The sequence below is a fragment of the Rissa tridactyla genome, chromosome 2, assembly GCF_028500815.1.
Source record: "Rissa tridactyla isolate bRisTri1 chromosome 2, bRisTri1.patW.cur.20221130, whole genome shotgun sequence".
Lineage (NCBI taxonomy): Eukaryota > Metazoa > Chordata > Aves > Charadriiformes > Laridae > Rissa > Rissa tridactyla.
The window spans coordinates 93,653,349-93,677,923 of record NC_071467.1 but is presented as its reverse complement, the minus strand read 5'-3'; the positions used below and the strand labels follow the sequence as shown (position 1 = coordinate 93,677,923).

Genomic DNA, 24,575 nt, shown 5'->3' with positions numbered 1-24,575 from the left:
GGGGGGTGGTGGGCGGCGGGGAGCGGCCCCGGCCCCGGATGGAGGCGGCCGCCGCCGCCATTTAGACACAGCCCGCAGCGGCAGGGAGGGAGGGGGGTGTGTGTGCCGGGTAGTTATTGCCGCCGCCATGAGGTACCTGTCACGGATGCTGCTGCTCGCCCTGCTCGTCTTCCCCGCCGCCCTGCTGCTCGGGGACGGCCGTGGCGGCCCAGGTGAGAGCGGGAGGGTGAGAGGCCGTGGCTGCCTGAGGGAGGCGGGGGGGGGCGCGGTAACGGCTGAGCGGAGCAGGCGGGGGGATCCTCTCAGCGACCCGGGGAGGGGGAGCCGCTCCTGCCGGGCCCGGGGAGCCCAGCGCCGCCCTCCCGTCGAGGGGAAGGTGGCGGCGGCGGGCGCTGCTCATTCATCGCCGGCGCCTGAGGGCCTCCCGGCCGCCCTGCACACGTGGGCCGCCGCTGGGGCCCGGGCCGCCCTCCTCGTCCCGGGACGGGGCTCCGGTGCCTGGTTCCGCTGCCGTGGCCGTGCCCCCGAGAGGTGCGGGCTCCTCCGGGCCTCGCCTCTCTCGTTCCACCGCCCCCACCCCCGGCAAGTGTCCTTCAGGTCGCCCGGCGCTAATCTCTGTTTGCGCCGTAGCGTTATCTGATTCACGATCTGGAAATTGCCGCCCTGCTCCGAAGTCTGGCACAGGCGGGACGGGCCGCCATCGCGCCCGGCTCTTGCCGTGGGCCGCGGCACACGCCGTGTGGTGGGTCCCTCCTTCTCGCAGCGGGCAGCGCGCCGTTCCCGCTATTGCCACATCATCAGCCCCCCCGGCATCCACCGAAAAAGCGCTAGATTAGAGGTCTCGGAAAACGTGCCAGCGCAGCTCCGTGTGAAGGATGCCCATGCCCTACCCCGTAGCCTGTCCAGATACAAAGATTTTAATTAAAAATAAATCATTTCTGGACTTAAAAGTTTAAAAACTTCAAGTAAAATCAGCGTAGTTGGTCTTTAAGTATTGCACGTGGTTGAGCGAAAGTCCCTGAGTGTACCTACCTTCTAAAGACTTTGGGGGCGGGGGGGGTGTTGTATTTGCTTTTTCTGACTGACAGTCCTGAAGTCCTTGGATATACTTGTCCTGCTCAAGGATTCTTATTCCCCGTGAAAGTTTTAAAATATTTGTTCAACATTTGTACTTATAGCAATTAAATTATTTTTTTTTTCCCCCGGGCATGTGTAAATCAATCATCCATTCATTTTTACTCCTTCATTTTTGGAAAATGTTAGCTTTGTAAAAAAAAAAAACAAAAAAAACCCAAAATGTAATGTAGTTTTGCGTGTATTTTTAAAAAAGTTCTCAGCCTAGCCTGCATGTGCTCTAAACTGCAAATGGAACAGAACTTTGTCCTGTTGCCACTATTTGTATTAATCATCCCTGCCCAGTGTTTGAATGTATGAGACTCAGCTCCATAAAAGCAAAGAGGCGATGAACTATCTGACTGCAGTTGTATTGGAGCCTTGCTCTAGGTCAGATTTCTTTTCTGACTAGGGTTCGGTTGAACATATGGATACAGCAGTACATGATATTGAGGAGGTCATTATAAAAAGGACTATGTTTTAAAACTTGAATGAAAAGAAGTGCAAAAGTAATAAATTTTTAACTATCTGTGAAAGTGTAGTGTTCTGATACCAGCAGTTGAAAAGGACATGCTAATCATTTACTAAATAAACTTATTTGTCTTGGAAGGAATAATACTCACTAATTTCCTGGCAATAGCAATGTCTTTTTATTTTTACATTTGTAATGACAAAACAAAATTGAAATAGTTTAATACGTGGACATATTGAAAAATTAAACAATAGCTTTTAAGGCAAAGTTGGTTGCCCTCTGCAAATTTAAGCATTGCTATGTGAATGCTGAACTTCTTGTTATCCAGCTGTAAACTTTTTGGTTTTGAACTTACTGGCACATAAATGAGTGGTTCAGAAAGTTCTTAGAGAAGGAAAAAGACTGAAAGATCAACACAGACAATCATTTGAATGTGAGGGTTTTGCAACTGAGGCTTCAAAACACTGTTTTTGACAGATTTTTAAGAAATTCTTCAAACATTAGTTTGAAAATTGTACTACAATGTCAGTTGTCTATTGATTAACTAGACATTGAAAAGGCTTTCTTGTATTTGCATTTTGCTTTGGTAGGTTCAGGTTTATTAGTTGCAGCTCAAGATGCTACAGAAGATGAGGAAGCCGTGGAAGATACTGTAGTTGAAGATGAAGATGATGAAGCTGAAGTTGAAGAAGATGAGCCAACAGACTTGGTAATTGTACATAAATGTTATTCATAAGTATGAAGTAGACCAAAAGTACTTGAAGCTAGATAGTTTAGAGTTTAGTTTAATAGCATTGCTGTTTCCAAATAGCTGTCTCAAGGTCTCCAGTTAAACTTGTGTTTGATTTGAAGTTTCAGCAGGATTTGTCTTGTCATCCTGAATTACCAGCTGAAAAGTCACATGAGGACAGTCTGATTTCTGACTACCAAAACTGAAGTTCACAAAAAAGAACACACCAAGTGAGAGAACTAGATTCTGATAGGAACCCCATGTAGTTCTTTTCCAGCTTAAGCTGTGTCTCAGTAAACTGATAAGGACTTTGGGGTGTAGGACTACTTCATTCTGGCTTCTTTGGTATTGGTTTTTCAAGGGAAAACAGAAGCTTAGTTCTTGGTTAAGCTCAGTATTAATGCTGAAAACCTTGGTTTTGCAGCCTGTTTTCGCTTACTGCGTTCTTGGTCTCTGGCACTTATTGCAGGGTATGCCTGTTTTACCAGTGGCTATATTGCTCTTCGGAGTCACTTGTTTCAGCTTGACAAAGTGAAATATTTTATTTGTTATGTGATCTGCTTGTAGCAGTAGAGTATTAGGCTTACTAGACACTAGTGTACTTGAATTGGTACAAAATTTTCTCAAATTCCTGGTGTAAAATTAGAAAGTTTGGGACATCATTAGATGGAGGAGAAGACATGCGTAGAAATGGAGACTTGGTAGACTGTGCTTTGATTCTGTTAGATTTTTACTGATGTTGGTGAGCTTATGGTCAACCAGTTTTCCTAAGTGGTAGGAGGTATGCTAGGGATTCAGTATTGACGGAATATTTTTAAATAACCTTTTGGATGTAGTTTGCTTTTAATAAGTAGTCTAGACTTGGGTGTAAAACATTACACTTCTTAGGCAGTTTCTTGTATTTGTTGCCCGACAATTGTATTAGGTGCTCGGTTCTGGTTCATGGCTTCCCTAGATCATGGTACCTGTACAACTGATCCAGTAAACTATCCACTGCTTCAGGTGGTTGTTCTAGCAGTGAAATCAAATTATCTAATTAACTTGCAAACAGTTAGTTCAGACAGTTCAAAATGGGGTCAGCCTTGTTTTTATTTGGTGGAGGAGGTGGTGATTCTGTGATCCCCACGTGGAAAATAAGCCCTTAATACTTGCATTTTCCAAATTAAAAAGTGAGTCATCACTAAGGTCACAGTGAAGAAGTGAATCCAAGAATTTACTTAGTTCCAACAGTCTAACCATCTCCAGGCACACATAACATTTAATTAATTAAAACTGAATGGGAAGCTTCTATAAATACTCCCTTGTTAATGAAAGTAACTCTCATTTGCCTTATGGTTATCTGTAACTTTGGAAACGCTTGCTTTCTAAATAGAAATAGCTTAGATGCGGACACTTAGCATTTAGATTCTATTCCTTCCACCCCAAACAGGGACCTTACTGTTGCTTTCTGATAAGAAACCTTTAAATACAGCTAAATGCAGCTGAGATTAGTCACTGTGTCAAATGTAGCAATTGGAAGGATAAATGCTGAAAATGATGCTAATCAAATCTAGAGGGAGAACAGACCATGTGCTAATTCTGCAACAGCAGGGATTGGTACTAATGCTTGCCATTGTTGCATGCTTTGACACATGGAGATTCTCATGAAACAAGCATGGTCTTTGCTTCACTGTTCACTATACGATTTTTCAAAAAAGTCTCTTGTCTTAGACAGAAGAAAAAGAAGAGGAGGACTTGTCAGGAGAACCTAAAGCATCACCTAGTGCTGATACAACCATCTTATTTGTGAAAGGCGAAGGTAAGAGTCCTGTGCTAATCTACCATCTTCTTTACATTGCTTAGACTAACTATATCAATGTGTGCATAAAATAGCAAAGCTCTAAAAAACTAGAATCTGTTCTAGACTGTGCATTTAGAAACAGGCTAGGTGTGGTGTATGAAGCATCTAATGGTTTAATATTTTTTGTTTTAGACTTTCCAGCAAACAACATTGTAAAATTCCTGGTGGGCTTCACCAATAAGGGTACAGAGGATTTCATTGTTGAGTCTCTCGATGCTTCTTTCCGGTATCCGCAAGACTACCAGTTTTATATCCAGAACTTCACAGCCCTCCCTCTGAATACAGTAGTTCCACCACAGAGACAAGCCACGTTTGAGTACTCTTTCATCCCTGCTGAGCCTATGGGTGGTCGTCCTTTTGGACTAGTTATCAATCTCAACTACAGAGATATAAATGTAAGCCTGATGTTGTAAATCACTTTAATCTTTCTAGTTGATGTGGAAATGTCAGGAAGGAACTGCTTAGTCAAGTTACTACCTCTGTGGACAGTGAATGTTCTTTGTGGTTTTTAGGCGAATCAGTAGATACATAAGCACAGTAAGCAACTGTCTACATGTTTCACAATAGCCCCTCATGTACGCTTTAGTTCTGTATATGTTAGACTTGAAGTTATATCAGCAATGGAAGCTATAATGCCTTAGAATCATATAGTACTGGGCTGTACTCATTTAAAAAAAAAACAACCAAACAAAAAAAATTGCCAAAACTAAATGTTTCCTTAGCATAACTTAAATTTCACTGTGCTTTTCAGATTGAGCTTTGCTGACAAACTTGACTCTCAGCCTGAATCCCATCTGCAAACTTCACTTTGAGCACTTGATGAGTCTTGAGCATCAAGACTGTTCTTTGTAATTGCACCAAAAAGTTTGTGCTTTTATACATTGAGTCAAACTTGCACTGCTTATAAACTTAATAAAATCTCTTGCAGGAGATAACTGCTTTCTTTCTAGAGTTTTTCCAGGAACATGGAAAAAGATAAACATATGTGTGTGCGTGTGTGCGTGTGTTCAAGAACTGACTTTTAAATGTTATGTGGAAACTTTGTTCTAGGGCAACGTGTTTCAAGATGCTGTCTTCAATCAAACTGTTACAATTATTGAAAAAGAGGATGGGCTGGATGGAGAAACGTAAGGAGTCTGGAGATTCAATTTTAGTTGGTGTACTGGTAGAACCGGTTATTGATGAGGCCAGTGACAATAGTTCTTATGTCCTTATTTTATTGAATGTGATACTCTGATAAAGGAACTATCAAAAGAATTCAAATTATTAGAACCAATTTGAGTTAATGTCGTGTGAATAGGTAATTACGGTAAAACAGGGATGTTCAGTTAAGTCTCTTCTGTAGTTTAACTCCGTAATTTCCTTTGTTACAAATCTGAGCTAAGACGTTCAACTTGGAATAGATTCTTTACCTGTAAACTTCTGCCTGCTCCCCCAATTAATTTTAGATATAACTTATGTTCACCTTTTGCTAAGTATCAACAGGTATTTCAGGTAGAATTCTTCAAAACAAACCAAAATGCGCAGATTTAAAAAAAAGATTGTTTGCATTGGTAGAATTCTAACTGTGGAACACAGTTAAGGCCTTTCAAAGCTCTGTTGGCAGTGAATTAGTATGCTAGCAGTACTTGCTTTGCAGTAGCATATGAAAAGCATATAAGAGTTTTTTTTTTTTAAGGGTTTTGTAAGTGGTTAGAGCAGTCACAAACATAAATATTAACTGTGACCCAATGTCTTGAAACATGATACTGCAAAAGAGTTCTTGCAGTTACTAAATTTCAATAATTATTTATAATAATTTCCCAGTTTATACGGCATTTTTCAAATGTTCTGTTGTTCAGAATTAAATTTAGGATTATAGTTTCTGAAATTGAAGTCAGAATAATTACTTAAGATTTTTTAGCATTTCAATTTCAGATTCATTGTTGGGTTTTTTTCCCCACCCACCTACTGCAAAAGTTCTTAGGAAAGATGAAGTGGGCATGTGGCCAAAGCTAGGCTTAGTTTCTATGCAACTTTGTAAACTCTTAAACACTTAAGATTTTTAGTTAATTGTTTCTTAAACTGTTTTTTAAAGGATCTTCATGTACATGTTCCTCGCTGGACTTGGTCTACTTGTCATTGTTGGCCTACATCAGTTACTAGAATCTAGGAAGGTGGGTAGTGTATTTTCTCTATGTACTTGTTAATACAAGACCTGACTGGTATGAAAAGAAGGCAGTTCAGTAATTGCTTCTGGCATACAATGGTACAGGTTGAACTTTAGAAGACTTACTTTTAGAACTAAGACCTTAGAGATTACTGGGAAAACCAGGACATTTTAAAAAAGTGTTTGTAACTGGAGACACTTAGACTGCTTACGTAATGCTCTCTTGGTCTGCTCTTTGGCACCACACTGAAGTGGTTAAATTGGAAGCTTTGGTACCTTCCTGTCACTGGATGTGTGCAGCTACTGATTCGATACTTACCAGGTAGACTTTCCCTGTGCTCTCTATTTCAATCTATTAGTTTGATCTAGGTCAAACGTCAGGGAAAACAGCTGCCTAGTCCTTTACTTAGTTCTTACCAATGCTTTGCTGTAATGTTAACTAGGGCCTTCTGGATTCCATTTGTAATGCTACAACAACTAAGGGTTTGTCTGTATAAGTGGTCAGGCAAGTAAAAGCTGTTGAAACCTGAAGTCTCATCTGCATGCAATGCATTGGTTATGTTTTTGTGCAGTCTGGCATACTATACTTTTGAAGTAGTTTCCCTTGGGAAGAAGGTATGGAAGGATTATTGTGCTGTGAAATCTACTTTGCTAGGTGACATACAAGAATATTGTGCTAATCTGAGAAAGTATAATGAGACCGGTCATTACAAAGTTTGATTAATCATCAGCCATTTTTTGTAACAGATAAAATGAACTTGCCCAGGCGTGTGCATGAAATCTTGATATCTTTGTGTAGAATAAGGATTGTGAGGCATTAGAAGTGGTATTGCTAAGCTTAGGTGAATAAATCGCTAATGGTAAAGATAGTTAAAGCTAAGCTACAAAGACAGCTTCATACATTGACTAGCCTTAAGTTTGTGACTTAGTGAAATAATTGCAGTTCATTAAATACAGCATTATTAGTTATTTCTAATATTTGTGCTATCAAAACTTTGTGGAAAGAAAAATCTTTTTTTTCCCTTGAATTTTCAGAGGAAAAGACCAGTACAGAAAGTAGAGATGGGAACATCAAATCAGAATGATGTTGATATGAGCTGGATTCCCCAAGAAACTTTAAATCAAATAAGTAAGTACTCTACCTTCCACAAACTAGAAAATAACAATTACTTAATCAATTAGTTGTAACTGAACAAGTAGCTAATAGCAGTTTCTCAGAACAGCATACATCTCTTCTAGGGAATAAAGAACTGTCTAAAGCACTGTGCTTAATGATTAGACTATTACATTAGCAGCCTATTTTTGTATAGAACAAACTTCACTGCTTGATACAATAATGACTTTTACAATTTGTTCTGTAGACTTTTTCAACAGATAAAATCTCTTCCCAAAACCTGGATCACAAAGGAGGTTTAAGTAGGACAAAATATCTGTCATCTCAAAGTTTCTGTAAGCTGTTTGGCAGTTTGCCTATAGACCAAAGTTTTAAATAAGCATTAGAAGTGTGTATTAACTAAAGCCACGTTAATGTCCTTCATAAGTCCAAAAATGACTACGTTCTAACTGATGACTGAAATGTCAACAGTAAACCAAATATCTGATTTCTTTAGACCATTTGTGTATTTGTGGATATTTCTAACTTCTCTTGCTGTCTCTTCTGTTTTGCTTTCCCATGGCTTCAGTGCAGAGTAGAAGAGGTGAGGCAAACTCTGTTGACTTAAAGAGTGGAAGTGCTTAATGTGTTGTCCATGTGATAATTAGGCATAGATAGAAGTACAGCTTCCTGCATGCAGTGATTGGTGATGTAGCATGAGCAGTAAAAGATTCCAGAACAGATGCACACAACCACACAAACACCTTATATATATATATAAAACTATGTTTTGATATATAATAAATACGTGTGTATATGTATTATTTCTGGCTATACTGTTGTAACATAGTTTCAGTAGAATATTGCTGAAGTACTGTTGTCTCCTCTAACAGCTCCCAGAACCCTTTATCTAAAATGCAGCTGTGTATCTTGCCTTTCCTGCTACCTTGGTGTAGTATCAGGCTGATGTTACATGAGGGAGGTGGAGGACTGCTCATGACCAATGGCTCAGCACATCTTGTTTCAGTGAGAAACAAGCCTCAGCCTTGGGTATAATAATTTAATAGGTTTATCTTTGCTGCGTCTTCCTTATCCCAGGTCAACGCCTGTCACCAGTAGCACTGGCTGGTGTGAGGTGAGATAGCTGCACTCAAAACAAACTGCATCCTAGATGAGATAAGTGCTTTGGAAACCCTTTGCAGGAACTACCTTGACTTGAAAAAGACTCCCTTTCTGATGAAATAATCATTCTGTGCTTTATTCAGCGTAGAAAGGCTAGAGGCTCTGATATGAAGTTGTGCCAGGAGTTGATGACACTTTTTTTTTTTTTACTCTTTCAGCCTTTTAAACTGTACTTACACATAGGTATAAGGACTGGTGTTTTACTTCTGAAAGTGTAAGCTTTCTTGTACACTGTCTTCTGTGAGACACAAGAATGATGGCATAAAATCTAGAAATAGGAATTCGAAAAGTCTCAATCTAGCAAGAAAGACTGAAGCTCTAAATGTTTAAATGTTTGGGTTTTGTTGTTTTGTTTTGTGTTTTTTTTTCTGAAGAGCAAGCTGTCTTTAAATGGGTTCGGATCCTGGCAATGTTTGAGTGCTGTCCCCCATCCCTTTCTCTAGCTAAATAGGTATTCATATCTTAATACCTGAAGTCTAGGAAAAACTCACATTTTAAGTTGCTCGTAATTGTGCTTTTCTTTAGCTCCAGGTTAGTTTTAATTAGAACTCTATACTGGAATCCTTTGAAATGCATGGCCTTCAAGATCCTCTGAGGTTCTTGACTATTGTATTGTTGAAAGACACTTCATACTGTACTGATTGGCTTTGGCATGATGGCTGCTCCTCGTGTTTGCACATACAAACTAAATTATTGGAGATGGTTCTGCTTAAGAGAATGTGCATTTTTAAGTCAACAGATACACTTAGCAATCACTTTAGCACTTCATACAAAGTATTATAGCTTCGCTACGATATTACAAGGATTGAAGTTCTACCTATGTAAGGACCAACATTGTAAAGGACAATTACAGGCCTGTCAAGATCTTAAAAGTAGGGTGATGCTTCTGGTATCCAGTGATCATACAGCTAAAGCTGGGTGGCTTTCCCATATGGCATATCTGATTACAATATGACATCTCCGTAGTCAAATGTGGATGCTTTCTGGAAAAGTGTGGTTCTTTCACATCCAAAACACATCTTTTGCTGTTAATCTGTATGAATGTGGAAATATTTCATGCAAGACAAAGCTGTCTTTTTAAGAGGGTCAATCGCATATTGTTCAGGCAGGTAAACTCAAACCAGTAATGATAAAATAATTAACTTTCTAGAAGTGTAATTATTGAACATGGAACTTTTCTCAACAGCAGAGCGTGTGGTTTCATCAGGAGATGGTGTGGGGTTTGGTGTTTTGGGGTGGGGGTTTGGTGTTTTGGGTTTTTTTGCATTTTAGTAGCTAGCAAATTGAATAGTCCTCACCCTGGAGTTGCATGTTACAGAATAGAAACATTCTTTTTTTGTTGCCTTCTATTTAGGATGTTAATAGTTAAAAAGCCTTACGTTGTTTCAGCTTGCTTCTCTGTGGTGATGCATTGCACTAAAAGGGCAGTTTGGCTTGGGTTTGGGAGGGAGAAAAATACATGGTCATGCAACATCTAATCTGAAGTAGCCATAGCAATTGTTGTAACTATCTTTTTTCTTTCTTTAATCTAGATAAAGCTTCGCCAAGGAGGTTGCCCTACAAGAGGGCACAGAAGAGATCAGTGGGCTCTGATGAGTAAATGTTTACTAGTACAACAGTTGAACCTTTACTAATCCTGCCTGTTTGGGTTTTTTGGATTGGAGTAGTGCAGAGAATCCATATCACCATAAGGAAAATACCGCTAAGCATTTGGACTGAACAGATTAACTGAATGGTGTTAATATTACTGAAAATGCACTTCTCTCTTTTGTTAATTGTTGAGGGGGGTGGGGGGAGAGGTAGCCATTAAGATTTGTGCCTGCGTGTGTAAGCAGTTGGTCTTAACAGAACACGTTACCTGAAATGTGCCTTTAGAGTTCTTTGTAATGCTGGCTTGTCATCTGTACGCTGTCCTCGAAGGATTTTTCTCCTCCCCCTGATCTGAATGTCTAGTGACTTAATCTGTCTTGATTGTATCATGTCTGTATCGGAATCTATATGCATTTTTCTTCTTCAGTAAGTAACTTTATTCTCTACAGTGTGCACACACTGAAGTTTGTGTGTGTGGTCCTACTTCAGTGGCAAGGCACTGATCATCTAGATTTCTGCATAGTTTGCATTCTAAAGGCACAATTGGGTATAGCTGCTTGTAGTGGTAGATATTTTGCTGCTGGTTTGATCTGGGCATGCAGTGACCTAAAAATCTGAACTTATCTGCATAGTTGTTAGGAAGGCTCTTACACAGCAGCAGAACTTGTGAAGCATGGAATTTGTGTGCTGAATTGGTATTACTACATAAATTTTTTTTTTATACCCAACTTGTTAAATGGTTAGTTATTGAGTCGTGCCAACAGCTTAAGCGTTCCAATTTATAGTGGCAGCTCTGCAATGTTTACTCAAGAAATTGTATGAGTCAGAACAACTTTTCAGTAAGTTCTTGGTTGTCTCACAAATACTAGAATGTCATATGTATCAAAAGGTGGACTTTTCTTAAAGCTTTACAGGGGGCAGGGACTTTGCATTTACTGTACACTCTTGAAATTGAAAAATTGTTGGCTTCAAATAATGCTTTTAAATGGCAAACGATTTAATTCACCCTTTACACTTTTTAAATCTCAAACTTCTTTCAACTGGTCAGTACATTAATCTGAGGGTTTGGGGTCTTTATCACCTTGTCTTTCCTACTAGTAACATATGCATATCCATTAACTACATGTTAGTTCAATACTAAAGCAGAAAAGCTATATGCAATCAAAAAGGGATTTTCTTTTGTGGCAGGCACATGATTACCAGGTACTGAGGTACTGATTCGCATCCACTGCATTCAGGAAGTAAAAAAGGGCAGATAATATGGCATGTCAGTTTGCTGACATTCAGGTGCTTGGACAAGACTCAAGTTGTTTGCATCTCAGCTGCATCTCTTCCTGAAGATTATCTGGAAGCTTGCTGAGTTCAGGAAGAGGCATTGAGTGGAGACCTCTCTTTTCTTTTCCTCCCTTTCCTGATCCCCACATGTGAAAGTGCTCTTTTAGATCTACACTTGCTCTGCAGGGACTGAGCTTCTGAGCCAATGAACACTGAGCAATACTTACAAATCATGTCATAGCATGCTTGAAGCAGCTAAGCTCTGAAACTACCTGTACTGGCACTATTTTACTATACGCTTTGCCACAATGAACTGTGAAGATGCTCTTGACTCCTGTAGGACAAGTAAACCCAAAACTGCTTTGTTCAACTTCCTGATAATATAGCTAGCCCAGGCAGAATGTTTTTAGGAGTTAAGGTTGCTGAACTGTCATACAGATCACTTAGCAAACAGTTAAATGCTACCTCCATAAGGAGGTATCTCCACTCAAATTGTGGGGAACAACTTTGTGTTTACTGATATAACCTGGCTGGTTCTGTGCTAGGCTTATGGGCTTATATTCAAGTTTGCATTGATTCAAAGTGTTCATGTATTAAATGCTTTGTATACTAAAGACCGATAGCTATTGCAGCACCTAATGTACTGAACTTCTAAGTTCCCTCTCTGGGGTTATGTCTCTAACCTGAAATCAAGAGACTTTTCTTCTTTTCCACCTTCTGGTAATAGATAATCTTAAACTGTGTGCTCTAATTCGTCCCAAGATAGGAGGGTACTCTTTTGAGGGTTTTATAAGAGCTACTCTAGATACAGTGATACTCCAGGGAAAAAGACAGAGGCTCAGAACAGAGGATACTAGTTTATAATATCCTAGTTTCATTTGTTCAGATAAATAGTTTAGCCCTTACTGATTGAGTTTTGGAATAATTTTGGCCTTTAGAAATCTTACACTGACCAGGATTTAAAGAGAAGCTGAAGGCCTGAAGCATTGTACAAATAAGTATTTGAAGGTTTCAGCTTTCTTCTCCATACTCAGGGGTTAACATCCAAATGCTTAATTCTAAGTATGAAAGAAGAGAGGAGACAGTTCAGCAGCTTGCATAGGAACTAGCAATGTGAAAGTCGAGTTGTACCAAGACCGTCTTTCTGATCGTACAACTGGCGTTCGCTGTGCATGGTTCATAGTAACTTTCTCAGCCAGAACAGTTTGTAAGAACAGTGGCCAGCAGTCTGCTACTGCTCATGATAAATGAAGTAACAGTTTTGAATTTCTCGTTCCTTATTAGTTTGCTGTAGTTGAAATTTAGCAATAACATTCTAGTGTGTAGTGGTAATTGAACTTTGGCATGTCTTACATTATTTCTGGTGAATAAGCCAGTCTGCTACACCCAGATTTCTTCGAATAGGAGAACATATTGTGTTGTCCTTTTGGTTAACAACTTTTATTTTGGTACTTGAATTTTCTACCCGTTTTTAAAATGCATAGATAGCTTAGTGTCACAGGTACGTTAGAAGGACCCTATTAATTCCTTTCTCACAGCTCCTTAACTAGTTCAAAAAAAAAATCATAAACATGTAATGAGTCTGTACTTGAGGTAAGAAAAACCGTTGCAGAGTTCATGTCTACAGTGGTAGCAAAGCATTAATAGCTACACTTGAACTGCATTTGATAGTTGTAGCCCTCCGTATGCTGTCTGCTTTGTGACAGATGTTCATTTCTTCCCAGTATCATTTAATCTGAGAAAGAAGAGTGGCTGCTGTCAGGCTAAAGGATGGAGTATCATCTCTGTTCCTCATGTAAGAAATAATTAAGTTGTAGGCTGTAGAGATGAATGGAGCAGGCCTAGCGATGGTAGTGCTTCTGCTTGTTTCAAAACAGTTACACTGGACATCTTCCTTACCTTGCAATGGATATAATCAAAAGCATCATTCACTTTTTATTCCTGGAGTGCATGGCGCTAAATGAAGTGTTGCAGTTGAAAGCTCTGAATTCAGGGAGACAGCAGGAAAAGTCAAATACTAACATAGGCTGGTGGTCCTGTTTTTCAGTGTGCCTGATGCACTGAGCAGCAGTTCAGAGTCTGTTCTGCTTTCTTTGTCAAAGGAAGGACAGTACCTACCTCATAGGAGCAACACAAGGGCTGTTTCAGGAGTGTTTTGAAGTTACTTGATACTTGCACAATACACTCCGTGGAGATAGTAAGACATAGCATTAATGTAACTTGATGGCAACTACATGGATTCACGTTATACTAGTTTAATCCCCTTACGGAACAGAATTTAGTAGCTTTACAGAAAGACTTTTCTTAAATCCACAGAGGAATTGCAATTAATGTACAGAGGAGAGCAAAGCCGGAAAGATCTTTTAGTTTCTGCTTTTATTTATAGTGTTTATAGGTGGGCTGTATAACCTTCTTCTGACATTTTTCCATTTATCTCAGAATTTTCCCAGGGATTTTTTTAATCAAGCGTTATAGATGATTGTTTGTGTAGATACAATCAACAGTCAGTTTAAGAATGACTGATTGTTTTGGATGATTAAGTTCACATAATGTACTGCTACCAAAATGTTAAATTAACATTTATTCTTACCTGCTGACTTTCATTTATAAGTGAGATCAGATCTCTTGAAAATGGCTGCAGGTTGTTGTTTTGGGTTTTTTTTGTAAAGTAAACTTGATTTGATTTTTTTTTTCTTAGCATTGTGTAGCTTTTTTTTTTTCTTTAAATAAAGCATGAGTCTGGCAGTAAAAAGCTCGAGTGCTCTGCTGGTGCACTTTTCCTTGATAAGCAACCTGTAGTAGCAAATATGTAAAGAGTGAAAACATGCTATCCTTAAAAAGCTGCTTTTCTACAAGTATATTTAGAATGGGAATAATAGCAAGGAAGTATTCTGTGATGTTTTGGACAATGGACTAATATTAAGATTAAAATTCTTTATAAGAATAGGGGAGGGCCCTGAGAAAACACTTAGTAAATTCTTGAATCCTGATCTGGTAAAACTGAGCCATAGTCCCCTACATTTCCAGAAAGAATAACCTGTTGTTAAACTGTAGGCAGTTTGAAAAAGACTTGTTAAGATGCTTAAAGGCTGCAGAAGCACAAGGTTATAACAATGCCAAATCCCTATAGCTTTAAAGTGCATGCCATTGTCTGAGCAAACAAACAATAATATTCCAGGCAGTAAGACTGAAAGTAGCAATGGGAGCAGGTGTGCTGCATCTAAACAGGAGGAGGTAAGATTTGCTGGGGGAAAACGCTAACAAAAGCAAACCAAAAATGGCTTAAAGATAAAGGATGCTGAGACTTCTGTATTTGAACTACATCTGTGGATAAATAAGGGAAAACTTAGAAGCATATGTGTGAAGATGCATTTTTAACTCCCAGAGAACGTAAAAATAACTCTGAAATCTGTCTCATCCTTCCCTGAAAAGATCAAGGTAGATTTTTGAGACTTTGTAGTGGTCTCTATTCTTTCTAAGCAAGTCACTGCAGTCTTAGCTTCAGTAGGCTGTCTCTCTGTCCCCTCATGTTAGTAGTCTTGATAATTGATTTATATTAATCAAGATGCATTAAAATTTCAGTATTACACCATTCCAGTCCCTTAACTGCTGAGGGAAAAGTGAAACTTAACCTGTCTTTCCTCATCGCTTTTGGTCTATTCAGCTTACACGAACACCGCAGCTTGTCCTGCCTTATTTGAGTTTTCCCTGTGCCACTTAAATTCGCATAATGAAACCAGAACCTAAGAGCTGGCTCTTCCACATAGTGAAGAGAATACTTGGAGCTAATGTACATAGCCACACAAGTGTCTGAACAGGAGAGATTTGCAGGTGTGTATTCTAGTAAAACAGATGCAGACAGGGCCTGGGTGGAGCTAGACAGACAGCACGGTTTTCATTCAGATGAAGCTGCATCGATGGACCATGTGTGATTAAAGCATTCACCCTGAAGATAAAATACACTACTATGTTCACTGAATGGAAATTATTATAGCCAGCAATACCAGCAGCTGCCAGCTGAGGGATCCCCCAGGTCAGTGGCAGCTGCTTCTCATGCCAGACAAGCACAAGAGCCTTAGGCCCTTTTCAAAGAGCAGCACCTAAGTGGGTGGGCTATGGCAACCGTGTCGGGCTTTTCCTAATCATTCTTTGCTATGGCTTGATCACTGGAGTAAGTCTGAGCACTGCACCTCTCCGTGCTTTAAGAAAATAATTGAAAATGTGAAACTTGAACTCTGAAAAGCTGTGAATACTTGGTGTCTTGCATTTGCTTCCAAAAAAAAAAAATGTTAGGGCTATAGCCACTCACGGGGTCAGCCTGAGGCATTGCCGAGGCAGGGATAACAGTGATGCTACATCCACACTGCCTCTTTGTCACCTGATGGCCTGGTCCTGGGCTCCTCAGCAAGGTTTTCTCTGATTGAAGTTAGATTAAATTGGGCCCTTTAACTCCACAAGCACCTTGACCGTGTTCAGACACAAATAGGTCCATGTTCCGTCTTCAGCTGGAGTATTTCTTCCATGAAAGCCGAATCAGAGTCCAGTCCATCCAGAACACATAAGGGTACTTCCTTGCATGATCCACGTGGATCCACGGTACTAGAGAAGCCAGTGGTGCACAGGACCTCACCCTGGCAGCATGCTCAATCCCAGCCTCAGCTGGCCAGTCCACCAGTGAATTCCCAAAAGAGATAGAAAGAAACAACAAACAAACTGCTTTCTTTAGCGGGCGTCTACACAGAAAGGAGGAAAGTCTTAAAATACCCTATTGCAGGTTTCCATTGGAAAGGAAAAGCCAGAATTTAAATAACATCTGATGATTGTCTCATACAATATGAGAAACATTGTCACCAAAATAACGGGTTATAATTAGAAGCAAGTTTAAATACGCTAACAAGCTTGATTATGAAGTGTGTTATGTTTTTCTTCGAGACGGTATTAAGACTTAGTTAATGCTTGGTTGGTTGTAATAGAGGTTCATTCGTAAAGAGTGGAAGTATTTCTCACAGCTGGAAATGCCCGGCAGATCCTAACTGGTTGCTACTGTAAGCAAGCTGAAAACTAGGGGGCGCAGCTTGCTGTTGGGCACTGCAGGAAAGGCAGTCTTTCAGAAAGAAAAAAAAAACAACAAACAGGATTTAGCTTGTATTTTAAAAACCACTAGACAGGGACCATCTCCTTTCCAGTGTGGTCTGACAGGTGGTATCGCCTGAGCATCCTCTCACCACCACCCCCAACGACAAGGGGATGAAATTTGAGGTGCCAGCAGGGTCCGCCAGCCGGGAAAATCCCTGCCTTTGCTCAGTTGTGTTGGTCCATGCTCATGGAGAGCAAGGTGTTTCCTCAGTCTCAATGGGACCTTGAACTCCCTCTTCCTCTATTGGCAGCATCTTGCTGGGTGTCATTTACTGCTCCTTCAGTTGGGTGCTGCACTCCTTGTGGTTACTCCTGTTTTCCTTCAGTGACAATCCCCCAGGGGCCATCACCCCATCATTGCTATTTTGCCAAATTTGCAGAACTGCACCAAAACGGATGTCACTGATTCACTGCAGCAATAGAAAGTACAGGCCACCAAACTGCAGAACATCCCACAGCTCAGGTCAGTAGAACACTGACACAAGGAACCCTGGGAGGAGGGTGCTGGCACTTATTAAGTGTTGTTCAAATTCAGTTCCTTCATTTTTAAGCAGGTTCCTTCATTTTACAGCTGCTAAAGAGACTATTTTGATTCAGAATAAGCTTCAAAGCTGTTTACGGGAGGTGCATTCACCAAAAAGGAATAACCCAGTGCATTAAAAGCGGCACGTGGCTTTGCATCCTGTGCCAAAACGCATTGCCATGAGGTGCATGAAGTTGCTCGGTTCTCCAGACCTTTTCTTTTCCCTTAGCTCCAACCCTGGCAAACTCCTCTCACCAGCTCGGCGCCGATGCTGGGTTTCGGGTAGCTGCGCTAGGAGGGCCTCTGTGGTTTCAACGCCAAAAGATACCGGCAGATAACGATCTAGACGGGAGATCAAAAATGAAACTCCCTGTGTTGTGGTGCAGACTTTTTCACGGATTGCTGTGTATGGGCAGGCAGCTGGAGACTTTGATTTTTCTCCAGCCGTGGAGTGTAACGGACCTGATGTAGGTAACCCTGAAGCCTGTGAAGCTTTAGTCATATAAGCGTCTTGAAGGCAACGGATGGAATGGTGTTAAGTATAAGTATCCTGCCCGCAAAAAGGAATTTACTGGTAAAGTGAGCAAAAGTACAAGTATTGTATCCCGCTCAGCGGCAGCGCGTGAGATACAGAACATGGGAGGACACGTGCTACCTCCTCCCCAACCGCGGCCTGGGAGCCCTCTGCATCGCTGGGGCTACGCTTCATAGAAATAGAGGAAAACAGCAATGAAAAGAGTTAGATTTTTGTTGTTTACAGCCAGGTTTACTGCTTGAGTTGCAAACACTTGGGAGAAATATTTATTGGTCAAAGCAAGCCCACATCTCACAACTAGCACTGCCGTCACCCTGAAATGAAGTACAAATGCTCCTTTTGGGTGCAGATTCATTAGAAGTCAGTCGCTGCTCATTTAAAACAACCACCGTAGTTGCAAATCTAAGCTGTCGTCATTCTCCGCACAATCAGGTAACGGGATATGGGAGAAGACACACACACACAGAGACATTTTGTCCTAACCCTCGCACATCTTTTTACGAGCAGCGTGGCCACGCTCCCCAGGCGGTTACAGGCTAAAAATTCCTGACGGAAAGTCAGCCCGCAGCAGAGCTGGCCTTTACCACGTTAACCTCTGCGATTATGAAAATAGATCAGGCCTTCCACGCTGAAAAGCCTTTTTCTCCAGCAAACTTCCCTCTTGTTTACAGCCTCCCATTAACTGATGTTCGTAAACCGCTTCACAGCCCGTTGCTGAAAGGCCCTTGGAGGGGTTCAGGCGCTTTCACAACAGCGTATTCCAAACACCCATCGTTCAGACTTTCCTCAAACACTCCCGGCCCTTTTCCCTGCCAAACGAGAGACGAATCTGGCGCAGGAGAAATAAACAACCAGCACAGCAGAGGAGAAAGCTATTTGCAGTTCCTACTACTCAGAGGATTGCTACAAGGTTTTCTACTGCATTACGCAGCGAGGGTCGGCGAGCCAGAGGCATCTTCTCACTTGCTACTACTTAACAGATGAAAAAACTACTTCCTTTGAACGTGGGGTGTTTGGTGGTTTTTTTTTTTTTTTTTAAGGCTGAGAGGGGACTGAAAGTAGGAGGCAATACTAGAATTTTTGGAAAGCCTCAGCAGTGCTTCTCCACTCCATCTTTACTCAGTTTCAGCTCTACAGGGTGATTTCAGATGCCTCCTGAAGTGAAGACATCTTGGCCCCTTACCTAGGGACACTCTGAAGGTTTCATTTCCTTAGAGAATCAGCTTTTTCCTCTGTCAGGCACCCCATTAACAGCATGACACGTGCATGCAGATACAGGCCACTTACCTGAGGTGACACACACAGCCAGCAACAGCAGGGGAGATGTTCCTGTAGCTCTTGGGCACCCCATTCTGTGTAGTAACCTGTCCCCAGGCTGTGTCTTCACCACTGTCCTTGAGCAGGCCAACTTCCCTCCACCTCTCCACTGTCCTTCTCCCAGGTGTTGATCCAGTTAATTTCATTGAGAAAAAAAAAATCTGACTGGTAAAATACTTTCCTAAACTTTTTTTTTTTTTTTAATATAAAATACCAACATATGCTTCATCAGCACACAACACTACTCTCCTTGTCCACCCCCTTCCTCTCCCTTGCTTTAAATCAGGCTCACTGCCCCAGGTGAAACCACTGATGAGCCCAGGCAGCACACAGGGATGCTCAGCAGCTGGTGAGATCCTAAAAAACCAAATAATTCTGCCCCAGAGCACTCCTCTGGGCTGTGTCCCCCCCCCAGCCCTCTTAATAAGTCCCAAACAAACACATGCATGCCACAGGATGAATGAGTCCGTAACTTTTCATAGGACCAAGGGCACACGCCACCAGTGTCTGACACCCACTCAACACCCTGTGCTTGCTTGGTACAAATTGCCCTTTCAGGACTGGTGAGAAAGTGTTAAATCCCCTAAAAAATGCATTCCCAATAACTCAATCCTCAGCTGAGGTGACTAGGAAAGAGGCCGGTGTGGCCATGTTGAGAAAGGCCAAGAGCTTCAGGCTTGCCGAGCACCAAGGCATCTGCGGGACACGCTTTAGGCTCTGGAGGGGGCTGCATTAACAAAACACTTTTCCTGCTAAGGGTCTTACTTCAAAACCAGTGGATGAGACTGTGACCGACTGCACACAGCCTCCGCAGAGCTGCCAGCTCAGGAATCCCAGCTGTGCTGAACTCCCTGTACTCGGCACTGGTGGGGCCCCACCTCGAGTACTGTGTCCAGTTTTGGGCCCCTCACCACAAAAAAGACATTGAGGTGCTGGAGCGGGTCCAGAGAAAGGCAACGAAGCTGGTGAGGGGTCTGGAGAACAAGTCTTATGAGGAGTGGCTGAGGGAGCTGGGGTTTTTTGGCCTGGAGAAAAGGAGACTGAGGAGAAAAAGAGCCTTATCGAGCCTTATCACTCTCTACAACTACCTGAAAGGAGGGTGTAGAGAGGTGGGGGTCGGTCTCTTCTCCCAAGTAGCAGGTGATAGGACAAGAGGAAACAGCCTCAAGTTGTGCCAGGGGAGGTTTAAACTGGATATTAGGAAAAAAATTACACTGAAAGGGTTATTAAGCATAATAACATACAGGCTGCCCAGGGAAGTGGTTGAGTCGCCATCCCTGGAGGTATTTAAAAGACAAGTAGACGTGGTGCTTAGAGATATGGTTTAGTGGTGGGTTTTGTCAGAGTTAGGGTGATGGTTGGACAAGATGATCTGAAAGGTCCCTTCCAACCTAGGCAATTCTATGTGATTCCTGTCATCTTGGGGTATTTCCACTTCCTATAAACCTGAGAGCCGGCATGGCACTAATTGCCCAGGGCTGGGGAAATCCTGTGATCTGCCAGCAAACCTGCAGGTATTAGGAGTCTCCTGTTTCCAGACAGTGACAACAACATGCTCCTGGACATCTGTTTGCCTTGTTCCCTGTGTGCACACGTGAGGACATGGAGCAAGGGGAGCAGCTCTGGGCTGGGGCTGGAGGCCAAACCCAGGAAGCAGAGCATGCCCAGAACACAAAATCCAGGGGTGACCACAGTGACATGGTGCCACCGACCTGCTGTACGCACGCAGCCAGGCAACCGGTCATCTTCCCCTGTCAGCCACAGCACAGGCACAGTCTGCCTGTGGAGACAGCTAGTCAAATAACAGCCAGTTAGACACCCACCTTCCACACATGCAACCTTTCTTCCCCAAACCTTGGACCTTTTTTTTTGTGTGTAGCATCCAGCTCTTCGCTGACATGAAGGAGGTTTTCAAAATCCCCCAGGGCAAAATGTGGCTCTTCCGCTTCCCTTATTTAAACAGATTGGAGAGCAAAACCCCAGCATCTTCTTTATCGCCCGTTTCGCTGTTGCCGCACGCTTGCAGCGAGCCTCTCCCCTGCGCGGGCCATCGCAGCCGCTGCTGAGGAAAGGGAGTAGAGAGGAAAAGCGCTTTACGCGGCTCCTAGGCTGGAGAGCTCAAGTGACCCATGTCGCCAGAAGATACTGGTGCGTTGTCCAGGTTTCACTCACTTCCCGCCCTGATGTTGGCTGCTCAAGCACCCTGGGAAATGCCAGTGCGGCCCATTTTTCCACAGTCCAGTAGTTAGAGATGTCCCAAATAAACGATCCAATTAATGCATTTCTACATCCTTTTCTTTTCCTATTATCAGAGTGGATGATGAAAGATGGTGCCTCTTAGACTGACATACAGAAAGTGCCAGTTACTCCGTGCTGGGATCTTGCGTCTCCCTTTTGCAGACAGTCCAACCCTCAGGGTTTCCAAAACTGACATTGTCAATCCCATCTTAACTCCCAGTCTCTACAGAAATGCCTAAAGAAAAAGCCATGTGTCATTCCCCAAACCGGAGGCTTGCAAACAAGGAAAGGTTTCAAGTAAACTTTCACCCCTTGTTTTCCTTGCTAGTCGAATTGTGACTAATCTAATCTGGTGTGACAAAGACTTTTTTTGCAACAGAACAGGGCAAAACACTATGTTAATAGTATCAAGAGCAAATATTTTCTCATTGTATTCCCTTTCTGAAGATCTAAGTGTAGGTAGACAGCCCTCCCATCCCCCAAATGCTGGGTACTTCGTGACAGCTCGGTACTGGAAAACAAGTACTTTTATTCCTTTCTTTTTACCAGTTTGCATTTCAGCATCAATAAATACGCAAAAGATGCTCCAACCAGGCTCAATATCCTCCCTTGGCACAGCCAGTTTTCACCCAAGCCTGCTATCACCCAACCCTACCCCCTCCATGGTCCACAGCCCACAGATCCATATTCCACACTTCCAAAAATCCACCTTCCTGGTGCCCCTCGCCACCAACGCATCCCCACGGCGGCAGAGGATGTAGGTCTTCCCCAAATCTTAACGCTCTGGGGCGAGGACTCCACACCGGAGGCACTGCTGTGAGATAGAACCACAACACACAGCTCCACCCAGGTCAAGACTTATCCTGCTGCTCCACCTTTAAAATGGTGGAAGAAAAAGCTTTAGGGAATGAGGCAAGGGCAAGGAAGCAGCAAGTTGGAGGAGGCACATGGAGACACCACCACCTCCCCATCCCTCTGTCAGCCCCATGTCTCGGGCCAGCTCTTGCCATGGCCACCACAGGAGTTACTGCGGGGAGAAGCAGAGGCAGGAGGAGGGAGAGGGAAACACCAAGGAGGAAAGCTCAGCCGGCTGCAGGAGCTGGCCCTGTTGAAGGCGAGCAGAGCAGGGAAAACTCCCAGCTCAGGGATGGTCACAGCCAAAGTCAGGCAGAAGTGGAGAAGGTCTGGGTACACAAATTGCGCCCTTCCATGGCCAAGAACCAAGTGCTTTCGAAGTCATCTGTTTCGTAAGTAATTAGTCACAATCATTTCCCAGCCACATAAACTCATCCCATTTGACGTTACGCCTCATGCCAGGTCCCCACACCCTTCGGTTGTGAGTTTTCCCAGCCGCCTCACAAGAGGAAGGGAGGTTTCTCAGCCCAGTGGGCGGGAGTGGGAAGAACGCGATTTTCTGCAGGTTTCCTCCATCAGAAATCTTGTTTCCACCCCTTCGTCCCACCCAGGTGGGTGCTTCGTCAGAGACCCTTGGCTGGGGGCAGAGCTGGTTGATGGACTGGGTTTTTTTTCACCCTGTCCCTGTCTGGCGGTGAGGGACCAGGTCCTCCCCAGAGAGAGCGCTGTAGGGAATTTTAACCTCTGTGACGAAGGTGCAGGAGGGCAGAGGGAGGAAAGCAGCAGCACTTCACCCCCTGGCCGCGTCTCTCTCATTCTGAATCTCCTTCACTTCTCTACCAGAAAGAACCATCCCACCAGGGCTTAGGAAGATGCGGATGCTTCAGCTTTGCTGCAATCCCCCAGCCTCCAGAACTGGATACGCAACTCAAGACGATTCTTTGGTTCACTGCCCTGTGAAATGCGTTTTATTTATAGGAAAGCGTATAAAATGCAGCTAAGGTGGCTCCAACAAACTACAACAAAGGATTTCTCTCTTCTTTTTTTTGACACGTGCGCGTGGCTTTCAGACATGTCCTGAAGATTTCACAGCCGTACGCATTTATGTAAAAATAAAACTATGGTGGCAGAAACCTACTTCCTTTATACAGAAATGGACTGATAAAGAGTGTTTATCACCACAGCGTGCCAGAAGGATGCTCACTGAACGTCATCACAGCGCTACAGTTAATAAAAACAGAGGAGAGAGAACCCTGACCCAACACCTGTGCAGGAAAATGGGCAGCAAAGTACTTTCCTGCTGCCTTCGGTTGCTACGATAAGGAACTGCACCGAGAGAAAAGCACCATTTCACAGGGGCTTGACTCCCAGAAAATGGCAGAGACTGTAGTCAGTGGTTTGACTACCAGAAAAGGGTGGTCAAAATGAACGTGAGTTTTCAAAGAAGTGCTACATTCACCTCCGAGTCAAGCTCAGTCCGACTGAAGGAAGAGAAACGGCGATGCTATTTACGCAGATAAGCTCCAGCTCGGACGTCGTCCTCTAGCAGAGAAGCCTGAAAGCCAGTTACAACAAACCCACAAGAAAAGCCACGTCCATTTTGTAACCTATAATTTTTAAATATAACATTTTATTGCTTAGATGGTTTGATACAGAACAACTTTTACTTTTTATTTTGAATTTGGAAGTACTGTACAACTGAATAAAAAGAGGAGTAAAAGTACCAAAACAAATGTGTGATTCTCTGTTCATGTGGCATAAACCAGTCTTGTACACAATTCGTAGCAGCAGTTTAAGTTCCCTTTAGAAAAATATGAATTCTACACATTTATTACTGTTTCCTGCATGGGATGAAATCACTAGGATTAAACTTCCTTCGTGGAGAGAGAGAAAAGAAAGGAGACACACAGAGAGGAGAGAGAAGATGATGAATCATTCTGAAAATGGAATCAGACTGTCACATAGCCCCCGAGAGTTATTTCACAACAGCCTCAAACAAGGTTCTCTCTTTTTCTTTTTCCTTTGTTTATTTTTATTTTTTTGCGCTTTCACAGTCAAGTGCTTAATGTAGTGATTGAATTATCTCAATGTTAAGTCCATTGCAACTCAGTCAAAAGAATTTCAGAAGATCCTTTTTTTTTTGTTTGTTTTTTGTTTTTTGTAAAAGCCCTGAGAGAGGAAAAAAAAAAAATAAAAAGATTCAAACAAAAAAATCGTATAGAGACAAATTAGCTGAACATGCAAACTAAAGCCTAAGATTCACCCATAGTTTAAACACATTATAAATTTCACAGTTTAATATTGGGGGAGGAGGGGAAACAAAAAAACCCAACAACAGCAACGGTTCTCAGTCAAACTCAACTAATAAAAATGTCAATAAAATGTGGCAAGATCTTATACTCTACTAGGATATAGATAAAGGCTAAATAAAGCTTTAAATCAATAGTGATTATTGCTAGCAGATGTCCCGGCAGGCTGCTGGGAATTAATTACTTGCTACATTGTTCTGCAGCATATAGTTTAGTAA

At 42.3% G+C, this 24,575-nt stretch overlaps 1 protein-coding gene across 3 annotated transcripts; it reads left to right on the top strand.

Annotated features, from left to right (window-relative positions):
- SSR1 (signal sequence receptor subunit 1) lies at nucleotides 1–23,781 on the top strand. 3 transcript variants are annotated; one of them, XM_054192629.1, is made up of 9 exons: nucleotides 1–212; nucleotides 2,176–2,294; nucleotides 4,026–4,113; nucleotides 4,288–4,550; nucleotides 5,206–5,282; nucleotides 6,233–6,311; nucleotides 7,340–7,433; nucleotides 10,112–10,175; nucleotides 22,892–23,781. In XM_054192629.1, the coding sequence occupies exons 1-9, from the start codon at nucleotides 128–130 to the stop codon at nucleotides 22,914–22,916; spliced, it is 894 nt and encodes a 297-aa protein (XP_054048604.1). In that variant the 5' UTR covers nucleotides 1–127; the 3' UTR covers nucleotides 22,917–23,781. The 3 variants fall into 3 exon arrangements, with proteins under 3 accessions (XP_054048604.1, XP_054048606.1, XP_054048605.1); XM_054192631.1 differs by lacking the exons at nucleotides 10,112–10,175; nucleotides 22,892–23,781 and adding an exon at nucleotides 7,987–8,221; XM_054192630.1 differs by lacking the exon at nucleotides 22,892–23,781 and having other exon boundaries at nucleotides 2–212; nucleotides 10,112–16,576.
- The last annotated feature ends 794 nt before the right edge of the window (nucleotides 23,782–24,575 follow it).